The sequence below is a fragment of the Bicyclus anynana genome, chromosome 5, assembly GCF_947172395.1.
Source record: "Bicyclus anynana chromosome 5, ilBicAnyn1.1, whole genome shotgun sequence".
NCBI lineage: Eukaryota > Metazoa > Arthropoda > Insecta > Lepidoptera > Nymphalidae > Bicyclus > Bicyclus anynana.
Window position 1 is genome coordinate 7701004 of NC_069087.1, and position 13578 is coordinate 7714581.

Consider the following 13578-nt stretch of genomic DNA (forward strand, 5'->3'; position numbering starts at 1 on the left):
CCAGTAAGGATTCTACAGAACCATATCTTTAACAAGACAGTATTTATTTGAGTAAGAGTACAGTATCTATATTTTTTGAAGCAATAAGTTTATTTAATTATTTGGGCGCGTAATTATTGATGGTCTAGGGTAGTAGGTACCTAATTAGCTAAAGCTGAAGCTTACCACTAGAGCAAATGCGAGGCGATTAAAAAAATCTGGGTTAAATCTGGGAAACTGGGAATAATTATGGTTCATGATGGTTAGTATGTCGGTTAGAATACTATGCTTTCTTAGTTGCCTCACAATCGTTAACGTTATCAAAATAAATACATATTTGTTGATAAAATGTAGTTTAAAAAAATCCAGTTTTTGAACTCATAGTATTTTTGATGAAAGGTCACCGTAGATTTAGGTACATTTAAAAGAAACAATATAATAAAACTAAAGTGAAATTAAACAAAAAAAAGAAAAAAATAGCATAAACAGGTAGGTAGGCGTACTATTCGTGTCACATAAAAAGTACACTGGCGGATGTATGTTTTCTCAAAAATTACAATATAATATACAAAAATAAAACTGTTTAATATATAAAAAAAAATATCTACCGAGGTAACGCAACCGGTGAAAATCAAGGCTCCAGACTGAGGAACCTCCTCACTTCACTAAGTGTGCCGTCTCTAAGATTATTCTCTCCTGTACCAGCTGTCGCTTGACCCAAAAAGCTTAAAGAACATGTAAAAAACTTCATGCGCTTCGCACCAAACCATACATAAATTACACAAATTTTCTGGAAGTAATAACGTGTATTCAAACGTTTCACGTTTCAAGGTTTTCAATTATGTGATAATTCTATATTGATTCTGATTAATTCAAACAAAAAGTTTCATTAAACCTGTGCGCTTGGTGAAGTACAAGTAAAACATGTTTAATTAATTACTATATTAGATAAAATAATAAATAAATAATACATATTTTTTAAATAACAACTACTATTAATAAATTATAGTAACATTAATTAGTCGTAGTTTAAAATGTAATTGTTACAAGTCAGCGCTCTTTTTCTCGGGCACTTGCAATAATATAGGTATAGCGTCTGTAGGTTTTTTCCAAAAAATGTATTATACATCACTACGCACTAAAATCGGAATTAATATAAATGTTAACGACCTGTGAAGTCATTTTCATAATGTCACAATAATTTTCATAAATTAAAATCACCGGTTTTGAAATTAATGCGATATTTAGTATTAAGAAATACTGAATATTTTAAAAGTGCACGCAAATTTTGGTTTTACGTAACGTGTGGTCAGGCCTACGAATTCATTATTTTAATCCTTGCGTAAAATAAATCTAAAGTTAGACAAAGTTTACAATCGTTTCGCAATAACTATAGTTATTTTAAATAAAAATGTCCTCGATAAACATTTATTGTTAATCTAAAGATTACCATTTCTATGACATTTTAACGCTGAAGTAATACTGTAGAGACATTAGGATCAGGAGGATTATTGCTAACTCAAGTGTCATACAAAAAAATAAATCGACTAAATACCTCGTTCATATCCAGTATCTAAGCTTATCCTTGCAACTTCAGTGCAATCAAAGGATATTTTTAGAATTTCTGAAGGTGAAGCATAGCTTTTTAAACGGTTTCCGTAGATCCTATCTTAAAAGCTTAAAAATATCAGTATAGCTATTAAATTATAGTTATTGTTTGAATTTATACGTCGCAAGAGTTTTGCCTACTAGATCGCCACCCTCTACCTTGTCTCTATCTAGTTAATCTTTACTACAACTTCATCCGCGTTCATTACTTTTTTTAGGTCTCAGTCCCCCTTCGCAGGTACATATAATTTTTGCTGGGTTAAATCAGATAAATAAATTACAATTGACCACTGTCCATAGCAAAAGATTACACTACGATAGTGCATAAGTACTAAGCTACATACAACGCGGTGAAATCTAAACACCACAGCCCTAAATAAAACAGTGATTTGTATGCATACCGGAGCGACAAACGCAGCCAAAACCGACCAGCTGCTTGATGGTGTAACCGTGAGCGAGGTAGTAATGGGCCGGGTTCGTTCGCCCATAAAAGCGAAAGTGCGTTCAGTGGGACAACGACCGGCTCCAGCGACCAGCCCCGGCTCCCGCTCAGTGCACCCGGCTCATCATCATGCGTCATCAGAGCACGCGTGAACCACTCTCATATAGTTGGTTCTTGCGCTTACGTCTATTAGGAAGGATTTTTAAACCCCGACGCAAAAAGACGGGAGTTATTAGTTTGACGTGTCTGTCTATTTCTCTGTCTATCTGTCAGTCTGTCTATGGCACCATACCTCCTGAACGGATGAAGCGATTTCAATTTAGTTTTTTTTTTATATGAAAGGTGACTTATGGGCGAGTGTTTTTAAGATATATTTGATGAAAATCGGTTGAGCCATTTAAAAGTTCTGGGGTTGAAAGTGAGGAAGAAAAACCGAATGTCTGCAAATAAAATACTCGAGTGGGGTCTCAAATGAAAGCGCTCTAGTAAGAAAATATTTATGACTTGGCCGAGAGTGTAATTAATAATTTCATGACCTTCGGGAGTTTTTTAAAAAAAAATCATTTTTATGTTATTACAAACTAGCGGACGCCCGCGACTTCGTCCGCGTGAAAGTCGATGTAAGCTTTCATCTACCCCTACCCTACCTTACCCTACCCTACCCTACCCCTACCCTACCCCTACCCTACCCCTACCCTATTCATTAAGGCTGCACACGCGACGGAAGCTTAAAATATGGAGTAACTTCTCCCGTTTACCCAACATTTCCCTTCACTGCTCTGCTCCTATTGATGGTAGCATGATGAAAAGTATACTATAACCTGCCCAGGAGTATGAAGAACAATTGTACCAAGTTTCGTTAAAATCCGTCGAGTAGTTTTTGTTTCTATTACGAACATACAGACAGACAGACAGACAGAAAGACAGACAAAAATTTTAACCGACGCTAATTATATCTATACAAATTTTATGAAGAGGATAGATTTGTTTGTTTGTTTGAAGTGAATACGCTCTGAAACTACCACACCGATTTGAAAAATAATAATTTCACCATTAAAATCCTACATTATCATTGATGATACATTATAGGCTATATTTTATCCCGTATCCCCTCAAGAGCGGAACAACGCGGGTGTGACCGCGGGGCGTATGCAAGTTTGTTTGTCTGTATGTCTGTCCGTGTTTTTTTATTATTCGGACATCACGCTGAAACTACTGAATTAATTCAAATGAAACTTGGCACGGTTTAAGGCCATAGGTAATACGGAGAAGATTATAGGTTACTTTTTATGGCGAAAATAAAATAGAAAGTGAAATAGGGGTATTATTAGGGCCCGAGACGAAGGCGAGGGCCGCCTAAATAGAAACCGAGTTTTTAATGAGTTTAGCCCCACGTGTTCCACTCTGCTTTTCACTACGATTGCGAGAAAATAAAATAGTTTAGCACAATATTCAATGATTTATTTTAATTGAAAATTAAATGTACAAAATCTACAATTTTGGATATTAAGGGAGATGCTTTTAACCAGTAACATAATTTCCTACTACTACTGTGAAAATGAATAATGACTATGTAAGGTAAACGTGGGAGATAATAGTTTAAAAAACTCCTTTGTAAGTGAATCCATTCGTTGTTGTTTTCTCCACTTATTAAATTTTCCGTAGGTAAGTATTTAAGTAAATGCGTCTCGACTTTGATGGTAACAGATTGAAAATTTCATCCATCTCCAAATTAGGATCACCATTCTCACTAGATGAAGACAAGAATTACAATTATTGTTGAAAAATATGTAAGTTACGGTCACAAATTTACAATGAATTTCTGAAAAAAATCAAGTGTGTATTATTCACGCCAATTGGTTTTTAAATTCTCTTTTTTTAATTTTATTTTTTTCACGTGAGAAAAAGGCAAAGATATTACACCGTAAAGGATTTCCCATGTCTTCAAATCTCGCTCTATTTGAAACTCAATAAAAATTAAATAAAAAAATGAACGCATTCCACAGACAAGAACGCTGCATTTCATTCCAATTTAAAGTATTTAATTATTTTTTTAAAACAATCAGGGCCTTACCTATAATGATTCTATTTTCGAATAAAACCTCCTCCGTTTTATAGTAGGCTAGTACTTGGCTAGTACTCGTAACAGACAAGAATTAAAAAAACAAAATTACTTTTGCCCCTAGAGGCTAAAATGCTTGTTTAGCCCCTCTGTGGAGTGGTAATATGACAGTGTTTTTGAGCAAGAGTAGCGAAAAAGACTATCTTGCTATGCTATCTGTATTCTGTTTAGTGTTTATATATAAATTATTGTAACGGTTTTTCCAATCGCCTGTTTTTTTATATGCTATAAAGTTTGCTCACCAGAAAGATTGCACGTAAGTTTTAACTAGGCGCATTTAAGATTATTTACAAATTTGCAACTATTAGACAATTCCTCTATTAACACTTAAACTAATATAGCCCCTTTTGTTGTTCGCTTTACTAATAAGACATCATATTCTGCCATTTTTTTAATTCTCTAACCCAAGATTTACCTATCTTATCTTCGTCATCACGAGTAATCGTAGCACCTACATTCTCGTAGTCGTGTAAACCTATACATTAATGAATAATTATGAGTTAGATAATGCAGCAAATAGAAGATAATTATGACTTTAAGAGTTGTTTGCTATTGTTCCTATTGCACGAATCGATCGCCACTAGAAAGAACAGCATCAAAACAAAGCAATAGGTATCGTACGGGTGACAATGTCGCAGTCACATTAATTATATTTGCTGCATCACAGTTCAAATTTCCCTCTTGGCGGTGGAGACAGCAAGTCTGTACCTCCGGCGGACGGCGCAATCGTTACGAAGCGCGTCGGTCTGCATCGTCGGACATGCGCACTTCAGCCAGCCGAGCATTCAGTCTCGAGGGAAGTGAGGAGAACGCGAGTGCCGAGTACCGAGTAGCAGGCCGCCTCTCCGCCGCCCGTCGCCCGCAGTCCTCCCGCGTCGGTTCTGCGCGCTCCACGCTAACCGCATCATGGTGAGTCAGTGCGAAACTATTCATTTGCGACGGCTTTAAATGCATACATTCAGCTAGATAACATGACTAGCAAATATTAACTGCAGGTGGTAACGGCCTCGCAATGTAACGACCTTCGATTGAACAAAGTATGCGCTTAACCCAATTAAATGATGAGAGAATTATATCATAACATTGAGAAGCCTGCGCTGGTATCAAATAACAACAAGGTCACGTAGCTCAAGCTAGACCGGTGATATTTAACGTATAGTATATGAAAATTTCAGGTAATGGACAACCGGACGAATGAAGAGAATAAAAATGAACAAAATTCAAGTATATTCATTACGAACTTTCAAAATGGGGAGACGGTAAACTACTCTATAGTCCTTATTAAAGGATTGATAACATCTGGTGTTTGCAATAATAATGAAAAAGTAAGATGTGTAGTCTACCAGAACGGAAATGAAAACGAATCTCAGTGGGATGTCTGCAATAGAGAATTCAAAATAATAGTCGAACTGAAGCGAGGAGAAAATGTTATTGACATACATTACTTAGATCAACAACGCAAGACAGTTTTGCTGCATTATGAACCCAGAAGAACCAATTTCAGAGTCACACCTCTATACATAATATGTCAAGGACATGATGGTTGTTTCCAATGTCCTCCAGATGTGGACAACTCTATTGAAAGCGCATGTTCTCGAATATCAATCGGTGCTAAGATTATTCAAAGCGTCACTGCTGAAAAATTATTTGAAATTGGATTTGGAAGAAAAACTTTTCAGCTTGAGCATGAAGTAAATCAAAAGAAGCCCGAATGCATAGTATTTAAAAGTAATCTCAATGTCAATAAAGCGAGAAAAATGAGACAGGGAGAACTGTGGACATATTTTGGAAGAGAAATTATGCTCTCAGACTTGGGAAGCAACGAAAGGAAGTATCTAGGGTTTATCTCTTGCACAAGGTTCAAAGGAACAGATCTAGATAAGCCGATGACACATGAAGAAGCTGTTTCATTTACCGAAGCATACGCAGCTTTAGGAGGAGGAGGCTTAGCATTGTTTGGAACTGCTTGTTTGTATACTTGGCCAACGTCTGTGAAAGATATTATACCTAAATTTCTTGACAGTTCCCCAGTAAATTCACGACGTTTTATGGATGACAGTGGTTACAGAGGTACTTTAGGGGGTTGCTTTGCGACAACACTTGGATCTATGTTTCATGAACTCGGTCATACGTTCGATCTTGGTCATACAAAAGATGGAATAATGGGAAGAGGCTTTGACAACATCGATCGTGTTTTCCTCGTTGGCGATAAAAGATCAACTCTTGCTAAAGATAATATGAACAACTACAACAATGGCAAACCAGTTCAACATTCTACTGTATCTCTTCAGCGTAATATAAATGTCACTATGAATGTTGCAGAACCTTTAAGAGTTTTAGGACCCCGAAGTAAAACCACGTTAGGGAACTTCGCTTCGATGTCAAAGTCTGACATTGTAAGACGAAGTCCAAATGTTACGCCTATAACAAGACCCTCTAGTGTTTACTCAACGATAACAAACAGACTGTCAGATTCTAAAAGAAATTTGAACAGAACCAACGGCAATGATTCAATTTACTGGACCAGAAATTGTGCTGTACTTTTATCATACCATCGATGGTTCAATAATGAATATGGAAGAGAGAGGCAAGCAATAACGAGATATTTAAAATTTGACAAGAATAAAATGATGATAATATCTACAGCTGGTATCAGAATTGTTGAAGTTCGGGATGAATCTAATGGTATGGTCTTGGATTCGTATGAATTTACGAATCTTTTACCAGAAAAACGATTTTTAGTGCCGTTCACGTTTTCGCCTAAAACCAAAGTATTAACAATAGTGGTTGAAGATGATCTCGGGAATGTCCTAAAGCAAACTTTTTCATATTAAACCAAATATACGTGTATAAAACAACAACGTAGCGAACTTTGTGTGTTAAACCCGACGTGTTTCCACATCTATTACTTATCAGATTATTTTTGTCATGTCCTAGAAAAGATACAAAACAAACTGTGATTAGAATTTAAAAACATGTGTAAATATAAATCAAGACTAATTTATCAATTAATACTAATTATTTGTGTATATGTGACGAAATCGCCTTCAAGACTGATTCCATCGTGTGGTTGCTGTATGCAAAGTGTTTCAATTCGTAATTTCCAATTTTAGGCCCTAAACGTATGAGGGGCTTAAAAATATTCGCCCTTACTCTAAAGAAATTAAGGTAATATTATGATAACAATTTAAGGTAATAACTATGATACAAAGTAGGTATTTCGCCTATCGTTTCAAGATTTTTCAAAGTCACCGAAACAACATTTTTTTATTACTTACATTTTGTCTTTTGTAATGACAATAATATTCTAAAATAAATAGGTATAATATTAAAAGTACATTATTATAAATAATAACAATCAAATAGTATTGGTACGTACTCGTACCTGCCTATCTACCTACATTTCAAAAAATGTTAGTAAGTTGCATTGATAACGTCAATAAAGGTAGATCAATGTAATTTTACATCTTGAACTATAATTACATGCAAAACTAAAAGAAAATGAAAAACATAGACTCGAACTGAGAACCTCCTCCTTTTTTTGAAGTCAGTTAAGAACAGAGTTTTACTATAGCATTTTTGTTATTTTGAGCTGCTAGTATATTTTTGTAGGTAATCTAGTAGGCGGAGTACCTATATTTATACACACAAGATTTAATTATTTTTTTAATAAATTATCAGAATTTAACAAAACATATTTTAAAAAGTTTATAGTAAACCTACTTGCATAAATAATATTTTTTAACACTCTGTGGTTGATGTTTTCCTTTTTTTTTAATTAATTTGTTTCTTTCAATAAAACTTAAATAAGCCAGAACCCAAACCAAATTTAAATAAATGTCATTGTCACCATCAGTCACTTTGACAACTCGTCATTTTATTTTGTTTTGTTTATCAGTTTTGCAAACTGTTTGTTTTGATAAAGTTATTATTTACTTTTACATTTATTTTTGCAATATTTTTCAGGTTAAGTTTCCCGTGATGCCGATAAGAATGTAATCACTGACGATAAACTTCGATATCGGCTATGTGCTTATCGCTTATACCTACTACTATAAACTGCTTCAAATGTAAGCGGTTCAGTTCAATTTAGTATACAAATGTACCTAAAATGGCAAGTACTACTGAGGAAAATCAAACCCGCTTTACTTTTGAAGATGTAAAATTTTTCCCATCAGTTGCAGATGGAAAAATAAATGTATCTTCTTTTTTGGAAGCATCTTCTGATTTAATTACTTTAGTTGGTATGTGTTTTTTTTAACCTAAATTAAAAAAGAATACCAAGTGATTTCTTTTGTTAAATGCTTTGTAATCTCTTGTTTTTCCTTTTTCTATGATCAATATTATTGAGTTATTACATAATATTATGTTTATTATATTTACTTATTTTGATGAAACTTTCAGGTCGTCTTGGTAAAGCTTTTGCACCTGTAAAATATGATATGCAGGGAAATGTTGATGTAAGTATATGACAAAATCAATACAATGTTTCTATGATTAAGGGTGGGTAAAAAGACTTAATTTCTTGTACCAAACTGTTAAATATAACAACTTTTGTATTAAACAAAGGAGTATATTTGCTAGTTGATTAGCTGTGGCCATGTAACATAATCAACATACATCAACTATAATGATTATAATCAAAATAGGTACTTTGACCTTGTTCATGATTACAGTTATTTGGAATGTTGAATCAACCTTTATTTTTATATCATTGTTTCAATGATATCTTAAAGCAAAAATATTTAACCAGCTCCTGCAGATCTTTTGTTTGGGTGAATCAAGGGTTGGCTACAGAGTGCCCTCTGACACCCTGTTGGTTACTTGAGTAATCAAAATCCCACACCCCATTTTTGTTGTAGTTTTTATTTTTTTATAATCAATTTCAAAAGAATTTTAGGTATCTAAACAAATGATAAAGTTCATTCTGAGATTATCCCAATTATTGACATTGGCTTCATCTAGAAAGAAGAAAATATTTTAATCTAACAAAATTTGTTTTTTTTTTTCAGAAAATCAAAACGCTCTATGATTATGATGAAAATTCCTGCTTACTAGAGCTGATGCTAGATGAACAATCCAAAGGAAAGCACACAGCAGCTGAAGGTGTTTTATGGCTTAATAGGCGAGTACATAATATGCTCATATATGTATATTACTAGATAGGACTTTTTAATGACTTGTAAGATAAATCATTTAATTTTTTCTTCTTCTGATCGTGTAAGTGCTGTAGGCTCCTTAATGGGACCTCATCACTGGTGAGCGCAGAAGCATTGCCTGAAGTTTTTTAACTGTTCTATACCTAATATTAAAAGTTTCCACACTCTGTTTACCCAAATATAACTAAATCAGCACAGAGTTATCTATCTTTACAAACTGCGTGCTGAATCCTCCTTGACATCCGCATATACAAACCTTTTTCATAATTTGCATTTCAAAATTTAGCAATACCAAAAATTACGAAAATTAATAAGTATAATAATAATCAATAACAATAAAAAAGTACTCTTATTTCTTTAGTTTTTGTAAACAGTTTTTAGAATATTTCAAAACATAAGACGCCATATTTCTTGAATAATAATAAAAATTACTGATGCGACTCTTAGTGTCGTATACTGACTCAAGAATGTATTTGGAGTGGCGAGACAGTCGTGTTCCGTACGCTCCATCTGCCTATTATTGATTAATCTGTGTATGTCAGTAACATTCTTGACATGTGTCCCTACTATGATTTATCATAAGATTAAAAGTTTGATTAATGTTGAATATATTGCTCTTATATCATTTTATTTTCATTTTGAAGTAACCAAATATCTGATAATAATAAACAGCTCAAAACTCACGAAAATTAAATTTTAAAAAAAGGGTTACAGACATACAGGAAAAATATTAAAAATATTTTTGGCTCCAGTGTCATTTTACAATACCCTCCAGCTAATTTTTTCAAAATATCTTGAATTCAATGTACAGAATTTGACCTGTTACAGTTTTGTTACAAGTATTTACATTTAACCTATCTTAATTACATATTTATTGACTGTGAGTTAATTATAACACATCAACATTTTCTTTGTCTTTTTTTCATTGTAGACTTATGTTAAAATGTTTAAAAAGCTATTTCTTATGTTAATTATTAAAAATCAATCTTATTTCAGGGCATTGCTATTTTTTGAGATAGCATTTGGTGAAATTATTGTGTGTCTACAATCAAAAAATTATGATGATAACTTGAAAACAGTGTTCAGCAACGCCTATGAGGGTTCTGTTAAAAAATATCACAATTGGGTCACTCAACAACTGTTTGCTGTAAGTTGTTTATTTATCTCATACCTTTTTAAAGCAATATAATTATGTTATGACATTTATTTGTGTCTATGTAACTTGAAATACCTTAGTAGATTTATGTAGAATTTTAATGACAAACCTTCCTTGAAAGAAAACAACTACAACATGACTAACAAAATTTTGTGTAAATGTTATGTTATTTGTGGATATCCACTTCACATATTATATTATCTTTTATGATAACGAATTTGTTATTTAATTTTTAGCTACATATACAAATTACAATATTATTAATTCATAATTTTTTGAGTGATGTTATAAGAGGAAAATGTTCATTGAAATAAAAAGTGTATTTTTAATTTTTTCAGCTCATCTGTAAAGTGTCCCCTACTCTTCCTCAGATAATGAAGTCATTTGAGGTGGAAAATAATGAAGCATTTGAAACGAGGCTAGTAAGCTTTCATACAACTTTAAAATCAGTAAGGAGCAAAATTGACGATTTTATTCAGAACCACAATATATTACAAGATTCAATGTAATGTGGTTATAATAGCAATTTTCAGTATTAGATGCTTCAGTAGCATTGGTTAATTAATGATTTTGAATTTTTTCAAAGTTTTTTTTTATTAAGATTTTATTGTCTTCATATTTTATTTACTTTTTACAAGGCTTTATTAACAAGACTATCTGTTAGTTAATAACAGTGTATATTGACTTAAAGATAAAAAGAAAATTATGCAGGTTCGGTATCATAAGGCCATAAGCTAACTCTACAAAACGTGTATTGAAAGTTTTTTTGCTGTAAGTATATATTGTTATTAAATCTACTGAATGCTTTCTCAATTTATATGTATATTTTATGGAGTGTTCAAGAAAAAGTATTGTAGCAGTGGAACAGGCACTTTACAAGTCGTTAAAAAAACTGTGAAGAATATTAAAATATATAATTACCTACTTAGAATATTTTACACGAAAATCTAGTACAACTAGATTTGGTCAGACCAGTAAGGCTATTAGCTAACCAAATGGACCTTAATTAAAGCTTGTCTTCAATAAATTAAGTCACTGTATATTCTTTCGTATCACCCAATGAATCAACGGTGTATAATAAAATATATAATAACGCCTAATCTACTGAGAAACTTTGTTTTAAAAGCAAAAAGCTCACTAGACCCAAACACTAATAAATTTGAATAGTTATGTCATATTATTTGAATAATAATAAAGGTTATTGAATTTCATTGAAATTTTGTGGTTTAACTTATAAGTTATAATGCCTAAATGTGTGCAAATATGATAATTATTTTTTTTAATATACATAGTATATTAATATTTGTTACTATTTTATTATAATAGACATAGTATAAGAGGATTGGCAATAGATTCAGTGGTGCTCTCTTCAATATTATATTCAATTATTTTCCTTCAGTACTGTTATGATGAAATTGTATTCAAATTATTTTGTGATATTACAAATAGTTAATAGGAATACCAAAGTGCTTGTAAATTATGTTCCAATTGAAAAGTATTATAATAATTTAATGGAATATTTAAAAATGTAATATTTTTGTAATCATTAAACACTGATATTTTTGAATTCGAAATTTACTATAGAGGCAGATCTAAGAAATAATATAAATTGTGTGTGAATGTGAAACATTATATTATCAGTGTAGTATTAAATTATACCAATGTGAGGAAGCTTTAAGATAAATAAATTATCTTCAACAATGGTGTCTCTATTTTTATCCTTAACATAAAACAAACTTCTAGTCCACTCTGACATTGCAAGACTCTGAACTGCGCAGCTATTATAACCCCGCTGGGATACGTTTTCGTAGACGGCTTCGTTATTTTTTTTTACCAAAGCCGACTCATGCATACTATACCTGATTTTATAATCTATACTAATATAAATGTGAAAGTAAGTCTGTCTGTCTATTACCTTTCACGGTTAAACGGCTGAACCGATCAAGAAGAATTTTTTGTATAATGGTAAATGGGACCTTGGAGCAAAACATACGGTACTTTTTAACCCTAAAATAAAAATAGAAGGGGGTGAAATAGTGGTTCAAAGTTTATATGGAAAATCCTTCATTTTAGAGTTACAGTTTTAAATAAAAATAAATTGTATTAAAATCGTAAAAAATACGAAATATAATGGAATTCAAGAATTTTTAAAATTCAACCCCCAAAGTGGTGAAATGGGGGTTGACAATTTACATTGATTTCCACGCGCTCCCATAGTCCGCTAGTTATAATATAAAAGGGTTGTCATGTTAAAAACATTACTTTAGAAAATCTTATTTCTTTACGCTGGGATCTCTCGAATATGATAAATAAATGGACTTGGCAACAGAAGATGCTTGCTTCAAAGCAACAAAGCAGAATACAATTTCAAATACAGTTGTTATCCATATTCCCGCGTGTAAGATGATTTCTGTTGGTGTATTTTCTAAATACGGATTGAATAGAAAAAAACTGATGAGTGGCATTTGCATTAATAATGTTAGCATTAGGAATCCAGCTAGCTCTGGGACCTGAAACAAATGATTTTAAAGTTTGAATACTTACATAACTTTTCTTTTGCTTAAGTAGGTAATCTATAATTATATAAAAATGTATTGCAGTACGTTAGTCTCGCTAAAACTTTACGGCTGAACGGATTTATCTTAACTTGGTCTTGAAATGTTCGTGGAGGTACATGAAGGGTTTAAAAGGTGAGAAAAACTAGAATAATTGCCGAGAAAACCATAAAAACTACACTATTCTATTTCCCATACAAACGTTTGAGCCAAGGGGCTTGGCAGGGGGTTTTGACTTATGTGCAATAAGGGGGGACTTATTGCACATAAGTCAAAGCTAATCTGGATGGGGTCCGTTAGTTTATACTTAACAATACTAATTAACATTTATTGTTAAAAATACATAGGTATACATAATCTATACTAATACTAGAGAAAAGATTTGATTCTTTGTTTGCATTGAAAACTGCTCTGAAACTACTGAACCGATTTGAAAAAAATGTTCAGTTTTTTTTTTATTCTTTACAAGTTAGCCCTTGACTACAATCACACCTGATGGTAAGTGATGATGCAGTCTAAGATGGAAGCGGGCTAACTTGTTAGGAGGAGGATGAAAA

At 32.6% G+C, this 13578-nt stretch overlaps 1 protein-coding gene across 7 annotated transcripts; it reads left to right on the top strand.

Annotated features, from left to right (window-relative positions):
* Positions 1 to 4647: 4647 nt before the first annotated feature.
* On the top strand, positions 4648 to 11585 carry LOC112054729 (glycolipid transfer protein). 7 transcript variants are annotated; one of them, XM_024094614.2, is made up of 6 exons: positions 4862 to 5060; positions 8118 to 8221; positions 8556 to 8611; positions 9164 to 9276; positions 10307 to 10457; positions 10805 to 11585. In XM_024094614.2, exons 2-6 carry the CDS (start codon positions 8179 to 8181, stop codon positions 10973 to 10975), a joined length of 534 nt encoding a protein of 177 aa, XP_023950382.1. In that variant the 5' UTR covers positions 4862 to 5060; positions 8118 to 8178; the 3' UTR covers positions 10976 to 11585. The 7 variants fall into 7 exon arrangements, 6 of the variants coding, with proteins under 6 accessions (XP_023950382.1, XP_023950380.1, XP_023950379.1 ...); XM_024094612.2 differs by having other exon boundaries at positions 4875 to 5060; positions 8118 to 8395; XM_024094611.2 differs by lacking the exon at positions 4862 to 5060 and adding an exon at positions 6996 to 7319 and having other exon boundaries at positions 8118 to 8395.
* The last annotated feature ends 1993 nt before the right edge of the window (positions 11586 to 13578 follow it).

Coding starts and splice junctions, on each gene's coding strand:
- LOC112054729 (XM_024094612.2), top strand. CDS start 8,263: ATGGCAAGTACTACTGAGGAAAATCAAACCCGCTTTACTTTTGAAGAT. Junction 8,396..8,555: donor TGATTTAATTACTTTAGTTG/GTATGTGTTTTT, acceptor TGAAACTTTCAG/GTCGTCTTGGTAAAGCTTTT. Junction 9,277..10,306: donor GGTGTTTTATGGCTTAATAG/GCGAGTACATAA, acceptor ATCTTATTTCAG/GGCATTGCTATTTTTTGAGA.